The 26,176-nt window shown below is 39.2% G+C and overlaps 1 protein-coding gene across 1 annotated transcript in view; it reads left to right on the top strand.

Moving 5' to 3' along the window:
* The window catches only part of dcc (DCC netrin 1 receptor), a 233,113-nt gene that overhangs the window by 109,117 nt on the left and 97,820 nt on the right, over positions 1-26,176 (top strand). Inside the window, exons 10-13 of the mRNA XM_022744417.1 lie at positions 3,192-3,346; positions 5,817-5,965; positions 6,088-6,226; positions 18,332-18,381. Coding sequence (XP_022600138.1) covers positions 3,192-3,346; positions 5,817-5,965; positions 6,088-6,226; positions 18,332-18,381 — 493 coding nt within the window. The remainder of the gene's footprint in view (positions 1-3,191; positions 3,347-5,816; positions 5,966-6,087; positions 6,227-18,331; positions 18,382-26,176) is intronic.

Here is a 26,176-nt window from a genome sequence, read left to right as displayed (position 1 = left end):
ATTGATTATCAACTGTTATTATTATTATTATTATTATTATTATTATTATTATTATTATTATTATTATTATTATTATTATTATTATTATTAACAATGAGCTAATGGACACATGAATTTCCCCTAGGGGATAAATAAAGTATCAATCTATCTATCTATCTATCTATCTATCTATCTATCTATCTATCTATCTATCAATAAACCAACGTGTTGGACGTATTAACATTTTAAATGGTGCAGTCGGCCCAGGAAGGCATTTACTCAGTTGTTCACATCTTGAAGTAGTTATGTAACAAATAGTAAATAAAAGTCATAGCTTGAATGTCCTTTCTCACCTCAGCACAGCTCACAGTGTAAAGTGACGGACCCACAGGCCAAAAACATTCACTCGACACAGGCTACATCAGACTTTCTCTGTCAGCTTGCCAGACAGGGATGGAAAAAGTCATAATATATTGTTACCTGTTATTTTAATTTTCATTTGTTAATGATGATTAGAAACTGTCTATTTAATAGCATTTAATTAACAACAACAACTTTACCACAATATTTTAATATACAGACCAAATTTATTGATTATGCATTTATAAGGACTTGGAGACAAAAGAACAGACACACTGAGCGTGCAATCACCACGTGAAACACAGTGACAGCAGGAGGCACAAAAATAAAACATTGAGCCTAAACAGACAAATATGAATAATGCAGTTTTACAGAATTAGATTAGTACAATAAAAATATGAACAAAAAATAGAATTGAAACTCAATTCACCTGCTGTAGTCCAGCCTGAACTATGACCTTCCTCCTGGTCTGCACGGACTTGGACTGGCTTCTCACTAGGTTTTGTGTCTTTGCCTCGGACAGAGGACCTCTCATGGCTGAACATGTGCTCTGCTGCCACACTGGAGACTGGAATCACCAGCACCACTTCAGGACAGGGGGGGGTGTACTACAGGTGGTCTAAATGTAGTTATTAACAGAGTAGCATGTGAATGACTAAGCGACCTCAGTGTTAATGTGTCATTCAGTCAATGACAGAAAACATTCAATTTACACAAATTTCATGTAATATTTCACATTTTCATGATGCTCTATTAGTATGAAACCAAAAATGATTTTTGTCACTATTGTTTTTTTTGTTTTTATATTTTTGGTGAATATAATTTTTACACATTAGCATGAGTCTGCACCACAAAAATACATACATTTATTAGCTGTTCTTGTTCGCATTGCAACCTTGGAAATGGACAACAATCACCATTCCTTTGATACTGAAGGAAATATATAAATGGACTGCACTTATATAGAACTTTTCCAGTCCAAAGCACTCTACAATGGAAGCCACATTCACCCATTCACACACACATCCATACAGTGCTTTTCTACCATATACACACAGCCACACACATACAGTACATACATCAGAGACAATTTGGGGTTCAGTATCTTGCCCAAGGACGCTTCGAAATGCGGACTGGAGGAGCTAGTAAATGAACCACGATGTTGCAATTAGTGGACGACCCTCTCCACCCCCTGAGCCGCTCATTTAAACTTGATATTTATAAAGCAATCTGAAGTTATGAAGGGTGTTCTTTCATATGATTTCTAACAAGATATACAGAAAAAAGGAAACTTCATATCCAACGCTGTGAGAATTATTTAGTTACAATTATTAGTTTAAAACATAATCATAGAATTTATAAATGAGAAAAACACATTTGTAGTACATGGATAATTTTTTGTTGATTTTGTCACTCTATTGAAGATGACTATGCTTATGCATTTCGTTGTCTTAGTACGTGTACTCTGTGCAATGACAATAAAGTTGAATCTAATCTAAATCTAATCTAATGCTACAGTTGATGACTGTAATAAAATAGATATAAAAAGAGAAAGAGCTGCTACTTCAAAAGAGAAGAGAAACTACTGTAGAAGCAGCAGAAAGATGAGCGGGAGTGAGTGACATTAGAGGCAGACAGAGAAGTGTCTCTCTCTGTGGGTCACTTGTTTTTGAGCAGACTGACCTGAGACTGTGGCCTTTGAAGAGCAAACAGAGTTCACACTGTGTGACAGACAGAGATCTGCTGGTTAACTTCACATCCAGCTCTGCCTGTCTGCCTTTTACTCAGCAGCTTGGAGGAAAATAAAGATTCATAAACCCTGAGAAGTCCCCTCACCTCTTATATTTCTTTAACCTTTGTGTCTCACTGCTGCTGCTGCTGCTGCTGCTGATATTGTTTCATTTGTTGCTATGTCACTTTCTTTCTCTTATACACAGACACTCAACAGCCTGATGGACCTGGAATTTACTGTAGACTTGTGGTCTGCAGATAAAGAATCCTAATAATTCTGATTAAGTGTCTGATATCATATGAGATACATTTTGTGTTGTGTTTATTGAACAATTGTTTTTCATCTGGATTGGGATTCCTACACTTGCAATTTATTAAGGTATTTTTATGTATCTGTGCATGGTGTAAAAGGATACCAAATAGTGAGAAATGTACTGTATACTTTCAGTTAAAACTCACAATTGACTGGATTTTGTACAAGAGCTCAAACCTGGCAACACATTTATGGACTGTCACATTCTAAGGGGTCTTCAGTGAAACATACATAAAGACCTGCCTCTGAGTTTAAAGCAAAATTGTTGTTTTTTGTGTTATGTGTAAATGCTTTGAGAAACCAGTGTTATTTTTTCAACTGTGCAGAATATCCATTAAAACAACAAACTTCAGTCAGCTCTTATAAAGTAACAACGTTCCCTGGTGTCTGATGTTGACATGTTTGGTACCAGACCAAAGCCAAAAGCTATGCTTACTGACTGTATCTGGCACAAGTGTTTGAAATAGTTAGCGCTGTAACCTGCACTGAACAGACGGACATGAGAGTTATTTGGTGATTAGTGGAGGACTGAACAGTGTCAGAGGTGCTATAATCTGAGGATTAGCCAAGGTTACAGAGGGATTACACAGATAACATCTGATTACAGCTCTGATTATCTGCACTGGTACAAAATAAAAGTAGCTTCTCTGTAAAGTATCACCTCCCAGTTTAAATGGGTTAGGCATGATGCAAATTTGATAATATAAACCAAAATGCAATCAAATAAATATACAAAGGAACATGATGTTAGTTGTAGACAATAAATAATTAATAGAAAAACTGTGACATGTATTTGTGCTTGTGTCAGGGAGCGGTCAGTGAACGTGTCAGAGCCTGAGTCTTTGGAGCTGACAGTTTCCAACCTGAAACCAGAGGAGAGCTACAGCTTCAGAGTCATCGCCTACAATGACATGGGACCCGGAGAGAGCTCCGCCCCCCTGAGGATCACCACCAAACCTGACCGTGAGACACAAACACACACACACACACACACACACACACACACACACACACACACACACACACACACATTGTAATGGTTTTTCATATATACATACTGTGTTTTGTGTGTCGTGTACTTTTCTTTCTATATCTCAATATGTTATGTAGTGTGTACCACATCAGCCAGAATATAAATTAACATATGGACACTAGACACAGACATGAAGAAAGCAAAAGGAGCTCTTCACCAGCTTCACACACAAAGTTAAGTTTTGTGGAGGGAGATTGCTTTCTTCTTCTGGGTTTCCAGGGTCTGTGGAACTTGACTCAAAAGCAGCATCTCAGCCTCATTTTTAACTATTCATTTTTTATGTGTCTCTTGTGTGTCCCTGAACTTTCTGGAAGTCCAACACTAAATCATTGGAGTACCCCTTTAATGTGACAGGCTCAGTCTGTAATGCAGGGAGACACTCCATTGAAAGAGAACATCTCTTATGAGGATGAAAATGTCTAGGCCTTGAAAAAGTTCAACCTCCACTTTTTCAAATGTAATATCCATAAAAAAATATTGTAATATATTCAGACTAATTCAGTTCACTGTATTGTACTTATTTTTTGTGTATTGTAAGATTTTTTTATCAGATTTTCAACAAATGTACAGAATGCAAACTTGTATAGTATACAATGGGTGCATCAGTGTGGCATTACACTACCAAAATGTGCAATTTGTACAATGTAACGTATACATGTCAACTGTACATCACATGTACATATTAATGGGAGCAGAACATGTAACCTTAACCCCTTCAACCCTTGCCAGCCCAAGCCCCTTAAACAGCCCAGAATTCCTCATACAAAAACATATTTCTCCCGTGGAGTTTTACAAAGAGGAGCTGGAAGTTGGGTTTTACATTTAGGAAAGAAAGCAAGAGGAAATAAATCAATAACAAAGGAGGGATTTATAAATGGATAAACAACTACAGTTTGTATTACTTACAAAAATAAACTGACAGAAAATGAATAAAATAAAGGGGAAATCCATCCTTAATTTTTTGTATTCTAGCAAAGGTCCCCATATCTTTAGGAACTTTTTGTTAGAGTTAAAGACTGAGTAGCAGATCTTTTCAAGACTTAAACAGACATACTGTCCCATAGCCAATGAGCATGGGTGGGTGGGGCAACATCTCTCCATCTAAGTAATACTGAAAACCTGGCTAAAACAGAGGCAAAAGACAGCATGCAGCGTTTGTTTGGAGGCAGGCGTGCTTCATTTTCTCCCATAACTCCTAAAAACAACTAGGAGGTTGGGTTCTAAATCAAAACTGAGAACTAGCAATAGGGCATGGAAAACAAACTTCCAGTATTTTCTAGAACATTGAATAAGGGAGGCGTCACCTCTTTTACATCTGTCGCAACAGGGATTCACATCTAGATATATACGAGAAAGTCTGGCTTTGGATATATGTACCACTTTTGTTTTTGTAACAAACAATGTAGGGCACAGAGGGATGTTGAATTAACAAGCTTGCAAATTGAATCGCATATATCGTCTGACAGTGAAGATTTAAATCTTGCTCCCAAACATTTTTAATTTTGTCAAGAGGGGCGTGTCTTACACCAGCCAGCTTGTCATAGATAAAGGATATTAAGTGTTTGCATACAGGGTGTAAATTAAGAAATGTGTATCTGAGAGTGGAGAAAGTATCTGGTCTGCAGATATCTGAAAAAATTGGTGTTTTGGAGGTTGAACTTCTTGGAGAATTGTTAAACTTGCAAAACTGTTATTGATGAAAAGATCTATAAAACACTTGACTGCTTGATTGTGCCATTCTTGAAACGCAGGATCGAGCAAAGATGATTGCATACAATGGGACTTGAAAGAGAGAAATCATATAGACCAAAGTGTTTTCTGAACTGGATCCACATTCTCATTGTATGCCAAACCACAGGATTATCAACTGATTTATTTTGGGGGAGAGGGAGTGAGGATCCCAGTAGTGCTGGAATAGAAGGGTTTTTCACAGAAAAACTATGAAAACTATGAAAGTGAGACCAAAATGCAATGCAGCATATATTGGCTGCCCAGTAATAAAAGCGAAAATTAGGCAGCACCATGCCTCCAACATTTCTAGATCTTTGAAGGCGAAATTTATTAACTCGAGGGTGCTTGTCCTTCCATATGAAGGATGATATGGATGAATCTATGGAGTCAAAGAAGGACTTAGGGCTAACGATTAGATTGAAAAAGATATAAAAAATTAAGGGAGAATATTCATTTTGGCTGAATTAATTCAGCCCACCAGGGACATGGATAGGGGTGACCACTGCATTAGGCATTGTTTCACGTGACACTGTATTGTATTTATGACAGAATGGACCAAAGTGGTTTGGCTCTGCTAATATAGTAATGGTAGTAGAAGGTGTAATTGTAGCAGTAGCATGAGTATTTGTGAATGTGTGTGAGCAGTGTGTCATCTCTGTGTCTCTACAGTCCAGGTTCCCAGCAGGGTGGAGTCTCTCCGAGTGGAAGCTCTGTCTCCCACCTCTGTCCAGGTGAGCTGGGAGCCTCCCATCCAACCAAATGGCCCCGTGCTGGGCTACAGACTGTTGTGGACTGAGAGCCCATCTGGCAAAGAGCAGGTCAGCACCATAACAGATGTAGTTCTACCTGTCAGAACATGAGCTGTTATGTGGAGGTTGTTTAAATGTCATAAAATGATTAGCTCTGACTTTCTGAATCGCTGCTGTGTCTTTGTGTTCAGAGTGTGGAGGTGAACGGACTCAACTACAAAATGGAGGGACTCAATAAGTTCACTGAGTACACAGTTCGGGTTTTGGCCACAAACCGCTATGGACCGGGCACGGCCACAGAGACCGCCAGTGTCACCACCCAATCAGATGGTAAGTTTTACCTCAGCCTCGCATCAGGTGGATTTAAACATGTTTTCATCTTGAATCAGTTTGGTTTGATTATTAGCTGCGTATCATTGAAACTGAAGACTGAAAGTTGAGAGAGACTCCTTTTTATTTTAATTCATGTGGTAAAGTCACTGTTATTCACATGATAGACTCCTTGATTACAGAACTGGTTACTGCAGACAACAGGGGTTTTGGGGTGGAGGGTGTTTACACTGTGCATATTCCTAAATTCATTAATCAATTCACCACACAGCAAATATGTTTAATATTCCACCATAGCAATAAACACAGAGTGAGGAAAGGAGGGTTAGCAGGGGTGCAGCGGCCCCACGCCACCATAACAGTTAAATCCAGCCCTGATGTGATTACTCCAACAACTTCCAGTCACTGAAGAAGAGTGTTTGTTACAGTCAAAAGTTCTGGAAGTAGCTGTGAACATTGAGTTTCCAATATTTTACCACAAAAACTCATTTTTTTGTTTTAAAAAAGTTGCTATTTGCAGCAGAGGCTCAGTTCTCAAATGTTGGAGCGTCTGTGAAAGCACCATGGTTCTTTAAATGGGCACTCCTGGAGAGCAGGGAATCTTCAGAGTTGAAATCACACTGCACAGTGAGCATTTCTGAAAGGTCCAACCAATAACGCAGTGTCACTTTGTTTTGAACCAGATCACAATGACTGTCTCTCCATAACTGACAGCTCCCTGGTTTCATTCAACAGAACAATGTGTCTTTAATGGGCTGGTTGACGTCTTCAGTCCCACATGCAGTTTTTTTTTTATATGTTTTTGGAGCTTGTTTTTCCCAGTTATGTTAAAAATTTAATAATAATAATAATAATTTAAAATGACAAACTAATAGGCTTGCAGTTTTCATTTTCTCACACATCTCTCATAATGCTTTTGCATAATGTAAATATTATACATGGCAGCAAATATAGCAGGTGCCTTCAAACAAATTGATGATGAACACTGTTGTATAGTAATATAATAATAATAATAACTAGAAAATTCCTGGAGAAATTTTGAATGTGCCTGCTGCTTGGTGCGTGTACTTCATTCCTCTTGTTTCAATCTCTACAAATGACGTTACTTTCAGTTTCATTCATGTCATAGAGAGTTGTCCTGATCTGCAATAAAGTTATACCACTATATCCCCATATAGACAATGGCTTCTAAGATCTGACTTTTATGACCTACCTTACCTCTTACCTTTTTGAGACTCTTATTTTGAAAGTGTCTGTGCTTCTATGTTTGGCAGTATAAATTGCATAAGGTTTGTTACACCAGAGTCCAATTAATCCAATTCATTGAGATGGTGTTTGTGTGTCTCTGTCAACATATATATTAATAATAATAATAATAATAATAATTTATTATTATTAACATATATATTGTATGTGTGTTTGTGTTTTGTTGTGTGTGGCAGTAGAGCTGGCTACCATAGAGCCTCTAAAAAGCTACAGTTAATATCCATATGGTGTGTGTGTCTTTCAATGTATGTTTGTGTGTGTTGTTGCTAACTGCATAACATTAACCTTCAAACAGCCCTTTGTCAGGACCTGCCAAAATGAAACTCACAATAATGGTTGGTGAACAGCATCAATACTATTAGTGAAAAGACATCAGTAGAAGTAAATCACTATGCAAAAATGTTCTCAGATAAAAGAACAAAGTAAGTCAGTTAAAATGTTTCTGAGTAAACGTGTTACTGCGTTACATTTGAAAATGGAAAGAGAGGGGTAAAACATGTTATAGGGTGATTATAATAATATATGATAAAACAATAAAATGAAAGAACATCTTTAGGTTACAAGATATATCAGTTCCCAGGTTAGAACAGCAACGAAATCAACCAATTCATTCTAGTTAGGCACTTTGTAACATGACCATACACCTGATAATTACTAATATACTTAGTTGGCAATTTACTATTAAAATAGTTTTAGAAAGTTGTTGATTCAATTGATCACTGTGGAGGATGTAGTGTATATTACATTAAACAGGTGTTTCTGTTATTTAGCCTACCTTCAGTGATAACAATGGGATGGTGGTGGTAAAGGGTGGGGGTGGTGATGGTGTTCGTGTGTGTGTGTGTGTGTGTGTGTGTGTGTGTGTGTGTGTGTGTGTGTGTGTGTATGTGTGTGTATTGCAGTCTAAGGGAGAGCAACTATGATGGTTGAACAGATCCTGTAGCTCAAAGCTCAAAGTAAATTCAATATGCTTGCTTATTTACTGTTGTACTGTCCAGTCTGAACTGTAATCTCTCTCTATGAGCAAAAATTCGTAAACAGCTTTCTGTCTAGTATTTCAAAACACCATGAAATAAAAGTCCAGAGAGTCCCTGATGCCTGCAGTTAGACCTATTTGACTGGTCTGGAAAACTGCTGGACCAGGTGCTGACTATTGCCTCACACTGTGTGTATGTGTGTGTGTCGTGTGCGTGCTCGGTCGTGTGTGTTCATGTAACTCGCTCTATTGTGTAGTTGCGTATAGCCTGACTGATCGGTGGTGACAAATTACATTTGTGTGTGTGTGTGTGTGGTGTGTGTGTGTGTGTGTGTGTGTGGTGTGTGGTGAGAAGAGAGAGAAGGAGAGAGAGGCCATTAGTTTGGATGAAGTAGAAGGAAAGAAGTGCCAAAGAAATGCAACACACTTTTTTCATAGAAATGAACTCTCTCTGTCTCTATCTGTCTCTCTCCCTCTCTCTCTCACTCTTTCTCCTGCTGTCATTGGTTTCATTAGGGGACTAAGGGGTCTTTAATTAAGCAGTGAGATGAGGAGATACTTGTTTCATTTCAGCCTCTCAGCCTGACACAGTAATGGAGTCCTCTCTCTCTCTCTCTCTCTCTCTCTCTCTCTCTCTCTCTCTCTCAATACACCTATAACACGCTGCAGTGCACCTGGATCTAGGTCGTTAGGTGGCGTGTGTTGACTTTTACAGATAGGCAAGCAGAGCCAAAGAAATACCACCAAATACAACCACCACTGCCCCACCACCATCTCAATCAAAGTTGATGCAGCAGAACTACACAAAGTGTCCTCTTTTTATTCCACACATTCTTCTTCCTTCTATAAACCTGGTTACTACATTACCCGCAATGTATCTTGACCACCAGCAGTTCGTCTGGAGAATTTGGGTGTGTTATAGTAGTAGTGGCTATTGAAACCTGGAGTCTGTAGCATCAAGCAGAGATGAAGAGCAGGATACACTTTCAGACTGACTGACTGACTGACTGATATATTTTGCATTATCAAGTTATAGCTACCGAGTTACCAGCACTCAGCTGGCTACAGTGTTGCCACTGTAGATTTAAAAAAAGCACCTCGCAATAAACCTAGTTACTTTGTGGATAAACCTTAGCTACTTTCTATAGAAGAGAGTCATCAGTACTGCCCTGCAAGCAAGCGGCACACCTGTCTGCATCTACTTTGTTCAGTGAGTGGCAGAGAGGTGGGACAGCAGTTTGTTACCCAGACAGAGACTGTGCTTTCTGTGAGATAAAATAATAAAGATATTATGTCTCCTCTAACTTTCTCTGTGTGTGAACAGCTTTATTAAAATAGACTGAAACTAGACTGAAACCAGCTGATACTGAAACCAGCTGACACCAGACTGAAACCAATTGACACTAGACAGAAACCAACTGATACTGAAACCAGCTGACACTACACTGAAATCAGCTGACACTACACTGAAGCCAACTGACACTACACTGAAGCCGACTGACACTACACTGAAACCAGCTGACACTACACTCAAACCGGTTGATATTAGGCTGAAATCAGCTGACACTACACTGAAACCAGCTGACACTACAATGTACTGTCTGTAAAACTACTGTTGTTTACGACAGTTCTACAAAAGTTTTCAACTATTTCCTCAATTTCACACATTGACCACACACGGCCCATCCATATGCTAGGTTTTGACCTAGTCTTCTTTCATTTTCAAAGTCAGCAGACTCAACTGATGCTGACTCAAGTGACATCACATGAGGACATTGATCAGACCTCATACAGCTCCCTCTGGGGTCACTAAAGGATTTATAACTCTTTTCACTTTTGTGCAGCAGTACAATGCTTGAAAACACACTCTGATGTGTAAAAATGATGGAGTTCCCCTTTACGTCTCACCTAACCCATTAAGACCTGAGGCATCCTCTAAAACCTCAGCACTGTTTGAAACAACCTCCCTGAGGATTTCCTTAAAATCTGAATGTCAGCATTTTCAGTTCAGTTCAACTATTTTCATTTTTTTAATGTTGATGAGCATTCGTAAAGGCAATGATTTACAAAGGTTTAAGGTCTCCGATGGTTTTCATTTCATCTCTGATTCTGCTTCAGAGGCTGAGAAAATAAAGGTTTTAGTGACAGCGTTGCATCAGGTGAATCTGTACCCCTGGCTAGCAGTGATACTGGCTCGTCCTCCATGTCTCACCCTGATCATTGACTTGCTGGTTAGCAGCTTAACAGGTAGAAGTCAGTGTCTGAATCCTCTTAGTTGTTGTTTTCATCTAGGTAACTGCTGTAATCTTCTTCAGTATTGCCCCTCTTATCAGCCATTTTCTGAACCATGACTTTAAAAAATCAAAATCGTTGTCCACTGTTATTCTTTGTATTTCTGTGAAAGAGCTGTAAGTTAGTGAGGGTGTAATAAAAGCTTCCTGTCCTGTAGTTTATGTTTTAATGGGGGGCGGAGCTACACCACAGTCTGGTCCTTTAATATCTCCTCTAAATGAGACTTGAGCCCTGACTTTAACATTCAGCTGCTGACTGCTGCACAGATGGAATGTTGTTGTTCATAAACTTCCATACATCAGCAGTGAGAGAGAATGGAGGCATCCAGCTGCAGTCACACCATAAAGTGATCACACACACACACACACACACACACACACACATAGATGCAGAGTGGCTGTATTGTTAATCTTCTGGCTGCATCTGGATGATAACAATGACTTGTGGGCTAATTGAACCCACAATACAACACACACACACACGCACAATGAGCAGCTGCATCAATAGATGAGCCTCTGACAGTTAATCAGGCGTCTGTGTCGACAGACAGTTCATTCAAACCAAAACACTTCTCAATGTTAACATCTTAGTTTATCTCTGATTGACTGGACATAACCACACAGCTGCCTCTTCCTCATTATTCTATGCATACTCTTCCTCCCATTGCTTATTCATCTTCTTCTTCACTATCACCATGTTTTTCATGTTGTTTGTTTTCATCTTTTTGTTTCCTTGGTATTCATCATTCCCTACGTCTTCCATCATCTTTGTTTACTACTTTACCTATCCTGTATTTGTCTTTTTCAGCTTGTTCTTCATTTCCTTCTTTGCCTTCATGTTTAAACTTCATGTCTTCTCTTCCATCATCTTTGTTTTGATCTTCATGTTCTCATTTCCTTCCATTTTCTCCTTTATCTTCAACTTTGTCTTTGTTTTCTTAACTTTCATCTTCATTTTGTTGTCTTTCATTGTCTTTGCCTTGGTCCTTTTATTTTTTCACTCTTTTGCCTTCTATGCTTTCTCTTCCTCATCATCTTTCTTGTTATCTTTTTCTTCTTTATTTTCCTGTTTCTTGTCCTCTCCTTTCTTTGCCTAATTATCATCTTCACATTCTTTTTCTTCGTCTTCAGCTATCTTTTGCAATTTTCTGTGATGCTCACAGATAAGATAGTGACAGTGTTCGTGAAAGATGGTGTGCGTGCGTGCGTGCGTGCGTGCGTGCGTGCGTGCGTGCGTGTGTGTTTATGACACCTGTCAGTTCTCCGGTGGTAATCTTATTTTGCTGCAGTGACACAGTCAGTTCACAAAGACTGAATGCCAGCATCAGTCCATCAGCTTCTTGTCTGTGCTGATGTCATCATGATGATTGATTGAAAGGAGTGATCTGACACCAAACAGAGACAGCACAGCACTCATTCACTGACACTGACACTGAAAAACTAATAACACTACTTCATCTGTAACAGGTTATTCAGGGCCAGAGTCTCAGGGAGATACAAGGTAATGTTGGGAACTTCCAGGTGGTTTTTAGCCTAGCTTAGCACAAAGACTGGAAGGAGGGGGAACTATTAGCCTCTAAAAACTCCACTTCTATCAACATTACACCTGTCTGATTTATCCATTGAGTTGATGTTCATCTTCAATTGTAAGATGTTAGACAAGGATCTGCTAAACTGGCTCTTTAATACCTGTGATCAAGTCTACAAATGGAAACATGCTTGTTTTCAGAGAACAAGAGAAGGTATATATATATATATATATATATAAATATGTATACACAGTCAAGCCCGAAATTATTCATACCCCTGGCAAATTTTGACTTAAAGTTACTTTATTCAACCAGCAAGGTTTCTTTTGACCGGAAATGACATAGGCTTCTCCCAGAAGATAATAAGACGATGTACAAGAGGAATCATTGTGGAAAAAAATATTTCTCAGCTTTTATTTACATTTGAACAAATAGTGGCATGTCCAAAATTATTCATACCCTTTGCAAACTGTCACAGTCTATGGGAAAATCCAAAGTTCTATACCATTCCAAATAGTCCAGGCTGTTCTAAAGCATCTTAATTACCCTGATTCATTGGGAACAGCTGTTTTAATCAACTTAACAGGTGAAAAACAGCAGCTCTCTGCAGTTGGTTTGTGGACAGTCATGGCTAAGACAAAGGAGCTCACTGAAGACCTGTGGCTGCGCATTGTGGCTGCTCACAAGTCAGGAAAGGGCTATAAGGCCATATCTAAATGTTTTCAAGTTCCAGTGGCTACAGTGCAAAGTATTATTAAAAAATACAAGACGTTCCGCACTGTGGAAAATCTCAGAGGACGTGGTCGGAAGCCAAAAGTGACACCTGTGCTGGCCAGGAGGATAGTGAGAGAGGTGAAGAAGAATCCAAGGATCACCACCAAGGCCATCCTGGTGAATCTGGGCTCTGCTGGTGACAACATCTCAAGGCAGACAGTCCAATGGACACTGCACACTGCTGGGTTCCATGGACGCAGACCAAGGAGGATGCCACTTCTCCAGATAAGGAACACAAAAGCCCGCTTGGCCTTTGCAAATGATCATCTAGACAAAGAAGAAGACTTCTGGTCGTCTGTTTTATGAAACAAAAATTGAATTGTTTGGCCACAATGATGGATCCTTCATTTGGCTTAGAAAAGGAGAAGCCTTCAACCCTAAGAAAACCATCCCCACTGTCAAACATGGTGGTGGGAACCTAATGCTTTGGGGGTGTTTTTCAGCCAATGCACCAGGGAACCTAATCACAGTAAACAGCACCATGAAAAAAGAGCAATACATCAAGATTCTCAACAACAACATTAGGCAGTCTGCAGAGAAACTTGGCCTTGGGCACCAGTGGACATTTCAGCACGACAACGACCCAAAACACACAGCAAGAGTGGTGAAGAAGTGGTTAGCGGACAAAAACATTAACGTTTTGCAGTGGCCCAGCCAGAGTCCTGACTTGAAGCCGATTGAGAATCTGTGGAGGGAGCTAAAGATTAGGGTGATGGCAAGGAGACCCATCAACCTGAAAGAGTTGGAGCTCATCGCTAAAGATGAATAGGCAAAAATACCAGTGGAGACATGCAAAAAGCTTGCTGTAATAGCCAATAAAGGCTTTTCTGATTGATTATGGAGAAGGGTATGAATAATTTTGGACATGCCACTTTTTGTTCAAATGTAAATAAAAGCTAAGAAATATTTTTTTTACACAATGATGCCTCTTGTACATCGTCTTATTATCTTCTGGGAGAAGCCTTTGTCATTTCCGGTCAGAAAAAAACTTGCTGGTTGAATAAAAGTAACTTTAAGTCAAAATTTGCCAGGGGTATGAATAATTTTGGGCTTGACTATATATATAATCTGTGTGTGTGTGTGTGTGTGTGTGTGTGTGTGTGTGTGTGTGCGTGTGTTTTTGTGCATTTGTGTTTTTGTGTGTGTGTGTGTGTGTGTGTGTGTGTGTGTGTGTGTGTGTGTGTGTGTGTGTGTGTGTGTGTGTGTGTGTGTGTGTGTGTGTGTGTGTTTGTGTGTTTGTGTGTGTGTTTAAAGGTTTTGTCCACAACAATGAAACTGAGATTCTATTAGTCATAAAAACCCCAGAAGATGAAAAAAAAAAATAATAATAATTTTCAAGTATATTTTTTGGCTTTTTATGCACAGTAGAGCACAGTAGAGAGAGACAGGAAATGGGGAGGCAGAGAGAGGCGGAATGACATGCAGTAAAGGGCCGTCCGATACGGGATTCGAACCGGGGCCGACTGCAGCGAAGGATGTAGCCTCTACATATGGGGCGCCTGCTCAACCCACTGCACCGCTTGACACCCCTAGATTGAAAATTATTTAATCAGTTGCGTGCGTGCGTGCGTGCGTGTGTGTTTATGACACCTGTCAGTTCTCCGGTGGTAATCTTATTTTGCTGCAGTGACACAGTCAGTTCACAAAGACTGAATGCCAGCATCAGTCCATCAGCTTCTTGTCTGTGCTGATGTCATCATGATGATTGATTGAAAGGAGTGATCTGACACCAAACAGAGACAGCACAGCACTCATTCACTGACACTGACACTGAAAAACTAATAACACTACTTCATCTGTAACAGGTTATTCAGGGCCAGAGTCTCAGGGAGATACAAGGTAATGTTGGGAACTTCCAGGTGGTTTTTAGCCTAGCTTAGCACAAAGACTGGAAGGAGGGGGAACTATTAGCCTCTAAAAACTCCACTTCTATCAACATTACACCTGTCTGATTTATCCATTGAGTTGATGTTCATCTTCAATTGTAAGATGTTAGACAAGGATCTGCTAAACTGGCTCTTTAATACCTGTGATCAAGTCTACAAATGGAAACATGCTTGTTTTCAGAGAACAAGAGAAGGTATATATATATATATATATATATAAATATGTATACACAGTCAAGCCCGAAATTATTCATACCCCTGGCAAATTTTGACTTAAAGTTACTTTATTCAACCAGCAAGGTTTCTTTTGACCGGAAATGACATAGGCTTCTCCCAGAAGATAATAAGACGATGTACAAGAGGAATCATTGTGGAAAAAAATATTTCTCAGCTTTTATTTACATTTGAACAAATAGTGGCATGTCCAAAATTATTCATACCCTTTGCAAACTGTCACAGTCTATGGGAAAATCCAAAGTTCTATACCATTCCAAACTAGTCCAGGCTTTCTTAAAGCATCTTAAATTTACCCTGAATTCATTGGGAACAGCTGTTTTAATCAACTTACAGCGTGAAAAACAGCAGCTCTCGCAAGTTGGTTTGTGGAGGACAGGTCAGTGGCTAAGCACAAAGGAGCTCACTTGAAAGACCTGTGGCTGCGCATTGTGGTCTGCTTGCACAAGTCAGGGACAAGGCATCAAGGCCATACTCTAAATGTTTTCAAAGTTCCAGTAGGCTACAGTTGCGAAAGTATTATTTAAAAAAATAACAAAGACTGTCCGCACTGTTGAAAATCTCCACGAGGACGTGTGTCGGGAAGCCAAAGTGACAACCTGTGTGCCAGGGAGGATAGTGAGAGAGGTGAAGAAGAATCAAAGGGATCACACCAAGGCACATCCTGGTGAATCTGGGGCTCTGCTGGTGTACAACATCTCAAGGCAGACAGTCCTCAATGATCACTGCACTACTGCTGGGTTCCCATGGAACGCAGACCAAGGAGGATGCACTTCGTCCAGATTAAGGAACACAAAAAAGCCCGCTTGGCCTTTGCAAATGATCATCTAGATTCAAAGAAGAAGACTTCTGGTCGTCTGTTTTATGAAAACAAAAATTGAATTTGTGTGGCCACAATGATGGAATCTTCTTCAATTTGGCTCTAGAAAAGGAGAAGTGCCTTCAAACCCTTTACAGAAACCATCCCCACTGTCAAACCATGGTTGGTGGGAACTAATGCTTTGGGTGGTGTTTTTCAGCCAATGCACCCAGAGGAAACCTAATTCACAGTAAACAGCACCATGAAAAAAGAGCAATTACATCAAGATTCTCAAACAACAACATTAGGCAGTCTGCAGAGAAACTTGGCCCTTGGGCACCAGTGGACATTCAGCACGACAACGACCAAAACACACGCAAGAGTGCGTGATAGAATGCGTTAGCGGACAAAAACATTAACGTTTTGCAGTGGCCCAGCCAGAGTCCTGACTTGAAGCCGATTGAGAATCTGTGGAGGGAGCTAAAGATTAGGGTGATGGCAAGGAGACCCATCAACCTGAAAGAGTTGGAGCTCATCGCTAAAGATGAATAGGCAAAAATACCAGTGGAGACATGCAAAAAGCTTGCTGTAATAGCCAATAAAGGCTTTTCTGATTGATTATGGAGAAGGGTATGAATAATTTTGGACATGCCACTTTTTGTTCAAATGTAAATAAAAGCTAAGAAATATTTTTTTTACACAATGATGCCTCTTGTACATCGTCTTATTATCTTCTGGGAGAAGCCTTTGTCATTTCCGGTCAGAAAAAAACTTGCTGGTTGAATAAAAGTAACTTTAAGTCAAAATTTGCCAGGGGTATGAATAATTTTGGGCTTGACTATATATATAATCTGTGTGTGTGTGTGTTTGTGTGTTTGTGTGTGTGTGTGTGTGTGCGTGTGTTTTTGTGCATTTGTGTTTTTGTGTGTGTGTGTGTGTGTGTGTGTGTGTGTGTGTGTGTGTGTGTGTGTGTGTGTGTGTGTGTGTGTGTGTGTGTGTGTGTTTGTGTGTTTGTGTGTGTGTTTAAAGGTTTTGTCCACAACAATGAAACTGAGATTCTATTAGTCATAAAAACCCCAGAAGATGAAAAAAAAAAATAATAATAATTTTCAAGTATATTTTTTGGCTTTTTATGCACAGTAGAGCACAGTAGAGAGAGACAGGAAATGGGGAGGCAGAGAGAGGCGGAATGACATGCAGTAAAGGGCCGTCCGATACGGGATTCGAACCGGGGCCGACTGCAGCGAAGGATGTAGCCTCTACATATGGGGCGCCTGCTCAACCCACTGCACCACTTGACACCCCTAGATTGAAAATTATTTAATCATATTTAATCAATTTGTTTTCTTTTCTACCTTTCATAGCTGAATGATGAACTGCTGTGTTTTCCATATTAAAAACCTATTGTGAAAATAAAGTAAAAAAAAAAGCTAATAGATGCATTTAAATCAGCATAAAAAAACATTTAATGTCACATTAATATCACAAACATTTAAAACCAGTCTGGATTGATTGATTGATGAATTAGAATGATTGATTCTAATAGTATCTGTTGTTGTTTATGAAAAGCTTCTTCTTCAGGTCAATAAATCTCTGAAGGCGTCTGAAGGCAGTAGGACACACATGTTGATGAATCTGCAGCCTGTGACAGAGCACAGTGCAGTCATGCCAGGGCAACTACTGTTTTTACCTTGATTCAATTATGTGTAAATTGAAAGCAAGCTGCTACAGAATAGCCACACACACCTCTACACACCAGACTGGTTGGTTATAACATAATTCTGCCTGTTATGTGGGAGACATAACAGGCTCATTTCTTAGCTCCATTATGATGTCATGAGTGATTAGTTTAAAAGTCATATACCAGGTCACTGAGTGTGCTCATGTCTTTTCCTGAGGTTCCTGGCTGAGCATAGTGAGCACATGGGCTGTGATCTGGTCAGAGTATTTCACACAGGGCTGTGCAAGGGTTTGACTGTTTCACGTCCATAAACTTGCCTGACATTTGACAGAAAGATAAATCCTTTTAAAAAAAGCCCTTTAGATTTATCTTAGTACTACTGGGGGGGGTCTCAAACCAAATGTTGAGAACAACTGCTCTAACCGACTTTTTAATGATGGGTAATGGATTTTTTTTTCTAAAACACCAATAAAAGTGAACATTTCAGTGACACAAATAATATATCAGCAGGTTAAGTGCACAGATTCCTCAACATACTGTTTACCAAGAACGTACAGTGATTGAAAATAGCATATAAGTAAATAAAAAGTCAGTTTAGTCTTTGAGTCATGAATAAACTGGTGTCTGTTGATCTGATATATTTATATACTTTTATGTTTGTCTCTGCAGTGCCCAGTGCACCTCCTCAGAACATCACCTTAGAGGTTGTCCTGTCCAGGGTGAGTTTACATTTTTATTCTTTATTCTGCACATCTTTACACTGCAACAACAACAACAGTCCATTTTGTCACCTCCATAAACCATTTAACATTTCTGGCTGATGTTCCAGTTTCCTCCCCCCTGGAAATGAATGACTGATGACTGCTTATTCTGACACACATTTGAACTGCCATCAGTCAGCTCAGCCATGAGTTCCTCTCTGGTGATCTGGCCTCATTTTACTGATTGATTCAATCCACAACTGTCCACAAGCATACTCTATGTACTATGTGTGTATATTTATGTATATTTAAATAGTTAACCCAAAAAACCAACGTTGATCATATAAAAAGTGATGACCACCTGCTGCCCACCACAGAGGAGGGATAGGTCAGGGGTCAGAGGAGTTCACTTTCAGCAGCCATTAAAAACACAACAGAAGACATGGAGTACACAGATATATAAAAAACTATAAATATATACAAATGTGGCTGTTGGTTAGGTTGTGCCAGAACTAGCCAATGGCAGAGTGGGGGTCAACTCCAATGTTAGCCTAATAGCCAATCACATCACATGAGCTCCTCTCATCTTCTTTAACTGTTTAAAAACAGCACACAGTTGAATAAGTGGGCACAGAACCCTAGCTGGAGGAACCTGTTCTCTAAGATGGAACGATATATAGTTATAGCAGTATAATATTTCATTGAAGTGCAATATCCAGCATCCCACATATGGTTTCAATTTGCTTATTACAAGTTATTTTAGCAAACAATTGGGGTTCTGCTCAAACATGACATGCTGATGACTCTGTTTGCGAGCTCTTATACTCCTCTTTGACAGTTTTGCATCATCTCTGTTCTGCACCTGGTGAAGAGACTCTATGGTCAGATATGTAAGTAGAGAAGAGATGGAAGACAAGAGTTTAGATAAAATAATAACCATATAATGAGAAATGTGACCTCGTTCATCAGCTGTTGATGTCATGAGGATTTTTCAACCTGCTCAGAAAGCAGCAGCAGAGAAATGATCAATGTTTCCAGAGATGTTGTGAACAGCTCATAATTTATGCCCATAAAAAGGAGGGTCAGATTGTCTGTGGAGAGCTGACCTCATTTAGTTTCTGTCTGTTTATTTTCTTCATGTGATTGATATTTCAGTGCTGATTGGCTCTCTGGTCAGGGCTGATCAATCAGCGCTGTCAGAGCTGCATTATAGTTCAGAGCTTCATGAAACCACTTTCAAACTCAGGAATTTTTTCCTTAACCAGACATTTATCTGAAAAAGATAAAATAAATAATGTTTGTTAAATGAAATGAAAGTTGAATGCCAAACATACTTAGCAGCAGGCTTCTAAAACAATGCTGAAGCAGGTTCTGCCAGCTCCACACCGTGACCTCTGACCTCCCTGTAGATAAGGATGAAACAAAAAGACACTTTGACTAAATACACAGAGAAATTTTATTTTTTCAATTTTAACAGTACTGGGAGCAGCATAAGTCTCAGGGTGAAACATGCAAGATATTAACAACATTTAGGTAAAGCACCATCTAATTGCATCCATGTACCAATCACAGCTGAGCAAGAACTCAGATAACCTCCATTATCTTCCATGTCTTAGGCATCATAAAACTGGCCCAACTTCAGACTGATGATCTCACATTTAGCTATAATGTCCAAACAGAGCATTTCCCCCCACCTTAAGGTGTTTATTATACTTTTATCTGTGTTGAGAGTGAATGCAGACACAAACATTCACATCAGGCCACGGGCTGCACCATAGTTAGACAGCACCTGGTGCTGAAATAGAACTCTGTCATGGCAACAGTCACCAACAGAATCCCTTCCTGTTTAGTAATAAAAGCACAGGAAAGTTTGTTTTGTGTCATCCTGATCAAAATATTCTGTTGCTTACTTGACAGACCTCTGAAATAGCCATGATGCCCTTTGTGGTAAGAAAAAAATAACACCAGCTCATGAGATCAATCAAAGGTATAGAATGTGACTGTAGACCATAGCTCCACATGTGAACAGTAACAAAGTAAAGTCCAGTTTCATTTTTATCAATTTCTTAAATTAACCTTTGATTATGTTCTGGCCGCCATCTAATGGATCAAGGTCAAACTTACCTGCTGACCCTTCATCTATAATACACTGAAAAAATTGGAGGAATGGAGTTGCATTTACTTAAAAAAAGCTCAGTAACAATTTCCACACAGAAATTCTTTGTAATTTTTACTCAGGAAATCCTCAAGTAAAGCTTGCTTACTAGTATGAATTGTTAAACCAAGAATACCAAAGTAGATTTTACTGGCAGTTTTCTTCTTTAGACACAAAATTTACTCACCCTTTGTAAGCAAATTTCACTCAGACTACCTTGGCATCCAATTTCAAAACCCCTACAAAAACGCTTGGTATTTCAGGGTAATTTAATTAGCTTTTCTTTACTTAATATCCAGAAATTATTATGTAAGTTACAGTGCAACGTATACAGTGTGGCTGGCATAAAAACATTTTAAATAAATACATTTGTGTACATTCATAAATCAGTATTGTCAAAAAAAAAAAAATAAATTTTGATTAAAAGACTTAGTCTGACTAAAACATTTTCAAATAGTTAAACACAATGAAGTTTTTGATAAACTTGCATGAAAACAGTTATGCTAGAAGTGTGTTGTGCAAAGACTGGACTTAAGGAGACATCTTCAGGACATCAAGCTCAAGAAAGAGCTTCTGAAACATTTCAAATGTCTATTTCTATGTTGGTGGGTAACTCAAGTTCATTGTATGGATAAAGTCAATGAGCAGCCAATGCCACACTTTTACAGTCATCAAGAAACTCTTTTCCCACGATGAGGGGTGTGGCCTTCCTGATCTGCACTTCCATAACAAAGATCGTAAAGACATGATAAGTCCTCTCTGATGGCTTCTTTGCTGACATCCTGTCAAAAACATCAAACAATCAGTGCTCAATGTACTACAGATTTATTAAAGTTCCTGTATATGCAATAGGTGATTTACAGGGTAGAAGTGGCCAATTAATAGTTTACACATAAATTACACAACCGAAGTAAGATGCTCAGAGCAAGACATTGGTTAAATGCTGGGTAAGTATTTAGGTTACTAATGATTTTGAATAATTAACATAGATAAAAATTGAAAGGTAAGTTATCATGTAATTAATTTCTTTTCATGTGTATTTCTCGGTCTAAATTAACCGTAGTTTGTACCTCTCATATTAGTGTACATTCAGGTCATTGACGTAACCACTGTTATTTCTTAAAAGGTAATACTCTGGCATTGTTTGAAAAACCCAGGTTGTTCAAAACATTTGTTAGTATTTTCAGAATCCTGAAACACTTCTGAAGCAATGAAATTAATTATTTTTGCTGACTTTTGTTTTGTTTTGATTCAGAAACCAAGGTGCAACATGAGAAAGAGGTAAAAATATTTTCATTGGACAGTAATATTTTTTCAGTCAGGTGGTTAAGGTAGCTATGCAGCCTATGAAAATACTGTCAGAACAACTGTTTTTAAATAAACTGATTGTGACCTAAAGTTTTGTTACTACATGGAAAGGCACAACTTTTGACTGGTACTGTAGGTTAGTGACAAGATTAAAGTTATATTATTAGGCTGGGAAAAAGACTAGTTCATTATGGTCAGAATAATTATCAGAAAATCCCAAATTTTCAAAGTTTACCTGGTGGTCTTTAATAAGTTCCTCTCCAGACTCTCCAAGGAACTCAAGCAGGGGATGATGACATCTCTTCTACCTTCAACATGTTGCTGTTAGACAGAAGTGAATTTATAGCAGAGCACATTATTGTCTGTAAATGCGCCATTCAAAGTCAGCCCTCAGAGAACAAAGGAATCAATCAGCTTCATAGCAGTTGCATTTTAAAGCACAAATAAACCTGCTCACACCTACACAGCTGAGGCAACCCTCTGTCTGCTCTGCCTGTGTGTAAAACTCATGAGATGTAGATTGCGATCTAACTGGTTGCTACGTTTTTGTAGTGTCCCAACTTCACAAACGATGCGCTGTATTGGTTGGGGGCTACATACCACTGCCAAACAGGCTTAAGCCCTGAAGCCTCGACGAGTAAAGCAAAACATGAAAAAAATAAGAAAATACAGGCAGAGGGCAGGGTGGGAAAGAGCAACACATGTGCCAGCATGATAACTAGCTAGCAAGGTAAACTGACCAGCTAATGCTAATGTTAAGTATTTTTTTATTGTATTAGTACACAAACAATGGCTTTAGTCGACGAAACAACAGCAATGTACAAAGTTAATTAAGCATACAACCTACCTCTGTGGCTTCGCATTTAATGAATTTTCTCATCAAATGAACAACAAAACCATCCGCAGTTCAAATCGGTCGTCCAGGGCCAGGTCCTCTTGATGAGGTGCGTCTCTGAAGGGACAAAGCGCAAACTCTCCTCTGATGTCACTCGTTCAGCTTGGTTGCCTGGTTCACTCTCACCCAAGTTAATTTTACTTACTTGTGTCAGATTGCACGGTCAGTACACTAGTTTAATTAATATTACTTGGTGTGAATGATCAAATTTACGTATGGAAATGAGGATACATAATTACAAGCAAACACCAAGTAACAGATTAAATAGAAGGTGACATTTTTAAGTAAAATTACTTAAATAATAATTTATTGTAGAATTTAAACAAATAATCACAGGAATAATTACAAGGTCAAAAAATATTTTTTTTCAGTGTATGTGTCACATACTAAGACACTTTGACAGTTTCCAACACATGCACCCGAGTGACATGTATCAATAACACATGGTACTCTGATTGTCACGACCAGGCAAGGACTCAGGACACAGATGCAGGGTTCAATTGATTGTTTTTATTATCTCTTCAGAGCGCCTCCAATTGGAGAAATAAATAGGCTATAAACCTAGCTCTCACTATACATGAGGCTATGAAAAATATCAAAATAATAATCACTCCACTAAAGGAGGAAAACACAATGGGCTATTAAACGTTATCTGTAAATAAAAAACTCTCCAGCCAACTGGAGGCTCTATTCTATAAAAGGTAAGTAAACAAAAGATCACTCCACACGGAGGAAACAAAAGGCTATGAAATCCTTAACTATTCAACTAAACTAGGATATAAACTTAAAACTCAAACTCTCACTTGTAGGAAGAAGGACACAAAACTTCAGGAACGCTGTGACAAGGGCTGTGACGAAGAGCTGGGGTGCACGCACACAGCCGAAACACACTGGCACAAGACACAGGGAGACACAGACTATTTAAACACTGGGCAAGGGGAACAGGTGAAAACACTCCGAGGGCAATCAGACCGAGAGACATGAGAAAGGGCAAGTGACCTGAAATGAGAGGAGAGTTACTTTTCAAACTAAAACAGGAAATGACAAGACAAAACACAGAGACGTGACAAAACCCCAACTAGACCTCAATGCGGTGTGACACTAATGGTGTTGACAGCGCTAGTTTTACTGCCAACTGTAATATCAAGAGTGGACGAAGCTACAGAGGATGATACAACATATGTTCATGGTAATTAAGTCCAATTGACACATATTCAATAAAAAAGAAATGACTATTATATGAAAATTAATTAGCTCCATTGACACAGCAGGGCAACAGGGTAGATGGGTCAAAAACTCTTACTTGTTAGAATGTGTCTAAGTCACATGATTAAAAGATCAAAATGAGAAATAAAAATCACTTTATTGTCCCATAAAAGGAAATTTGCCTTGCGGCAGCCATTAAAACTATAACACAAGACATGAGGAGATCTCACAGTCAGCTTGTCTTCAGCCCCATCACTGAGGCCAGTTGCAGCTTTTCAAAGGCCAAATTGAGGACACAATTTCTTTTTAAGTCAGTAGCTTTTGCCAACATTTAATTTCAGCCTGACAACTCACATGGAATGGATTTTTTTGTGAATATATGTACAGCAGTGGTGTGTAGTCAGGGCAAGCATGAATGTGCATGTGTGGAAACTAAACCTGCGAATTAAGAGGCAGCAGTAGGAAGAAAATGATCAAATAACACTGGTTTATCATCTCTGTGTGAGATCTACAGATCTACAGTAAGTTTGAGAAGTTTGAGACAGAATATTGCTACAGGAGTACAGCAGCTCCTTTCAGGAATAGATCAGTAGGTAGGTTATGTGTGTAGCGGGTGAGAGAGAGATAGAGAGCAGTGCGGCTGGCAACCGCAGCAGAGAGATAGCAAGTTAGTTAGATGTTAGCAATATAGTTGTGAACATACAGTGTGATGTATGTACCCTTTAGGCTGTTTGTCAGTAAATAAATGCTACGACTCCTCAAGATCCAAGTTCCCTCATCTCCCCAGAGCTCAGTGGCGGATTTAAATATGGGCGGCATCTTGTTGGGGACTTACTGGACATGGGCACTAGCAAAAAAAAAAACAAATACGCGATCGGTTTTGTATCGCTTCATTATGTCATGTAGTGTGGTTCAGAGCTGTCGCCCTTTCTAGTTTACGCAGTGTCTTGGCTTCACATATGTACAGTATGTTTGTGGATACATAATAATAATAATATACTTTATTTTGGTATTTAGGATTGTATGTCATTTTGGTATTAATTGATGACTTTCCATCAAGGAAAGCAAGAAAGGTCGTCAAATTGTGCAATTATGCAAAGAAATGAGCCAGCAAAGGTTTACAACACTGAGATAGGAAAATACAGGATTCTACATTGTTCATGTTGATTGTCAGTTAATGGTAAATGTTTTGAAAACCATAGAGCTGATTTTTAGATATTTTTCCTCTATACTGAACATTTGATATGTTTAGTGTCTGTTCTTCTTTAATATTTCTTCGAACAGGAAGGAGTGCAGGGAGTTGAAGAGTGCAGCAAGATGCAGGAGAGAGATTTTCAGAACAGGAAAGACAAGCAGAGACAGGACAGGCCCTGAATTTAAGAGAATTACTACTGCTACTGTCATGAACAGGTCTGTTTCAGTCTGGTCCATCTTGGTGCAGTAAACACCTGAATGGGAGGTCAGAGCTTACAGGTAGACGCTGTTGGCTAAAGGGTCCACACAGCGATGTCCTTGACCAAAAGGTGTCCATGGTAGAAACAGTATTTAAGGGGGGTGGTGGTGATCATGACACGGAAAATAACTTAAAGCAAGTAGAGAGGTATTTTAGTAGCAGCAGCACTAGTGGCAGAAGCTGTTATAATTCTGCTCAGTTTGGCCTGATGATCTCCTGCAGCATCTTGCCCACTGGTTAACTACCACACACACATCATCATGCAGTGTGTGTGTGCCTCAGTCAGTTTCACTGTAGCGTGTTGCTGAAGGATAAAATGTGTCTTTCCACTCTTGTCAAGTTTCTGCTGTCAAACCAACTTTTCAAACAAATCTGACATTTCCTCAACTTTCCTCTTCCTCCAGCTGTCAGAGTGAGTGTGAGTGTGTGTGTGTGTGTGTGTGTGTATGTCTCTGTGTGTGTGTGTGTGTGTATGTCTGTGTGTGTGTGTGTGTGTGTGTGTGTGTGTGTGTGTGTGTGTCGGTGTGCGTGTGCGTGTGTGTGTGTTTGTGTGTGTCTGTTGTTGAATGCTTGGTTGAACACACAGGCAAAATTCTCAGTATGTCCAGTAAGTCCAGCTAAGGTCACTGTCTCTCTGGCTGTCGGAGTCCAGAAGCATCCAGCTCACTGCAAACTTTTAGTTGGTCTTCTGCTCTAAGAATAGCATCTGGAAGAGTTCCAGCTAGGAGCGATTAAAACTCCCGATGAGTCTCTGCAGGAATCAGATGTGTTACTCTGGAGAACCTGGAGACTCGTT

Source organism: Seriola dumerili, unplaced genomic scaffold (assembly GCF_002260705.1).
Source record: "Seriola dumerili isolate Sdu_G_001 unplaced genomic scaffold, Sdu_1.0 BDQW01000081.1, whole genome shotgun sequence".
Classification (NCBI taxonomy): Eukaryota; Metazoa; Chordata; class Actinopteri; order Carangiformes; family Carangidae; genus Seriola; species Seriola dumerili.
This window is presented reverse-complemented; position numbering and strand designations above follow the sequence as displayed.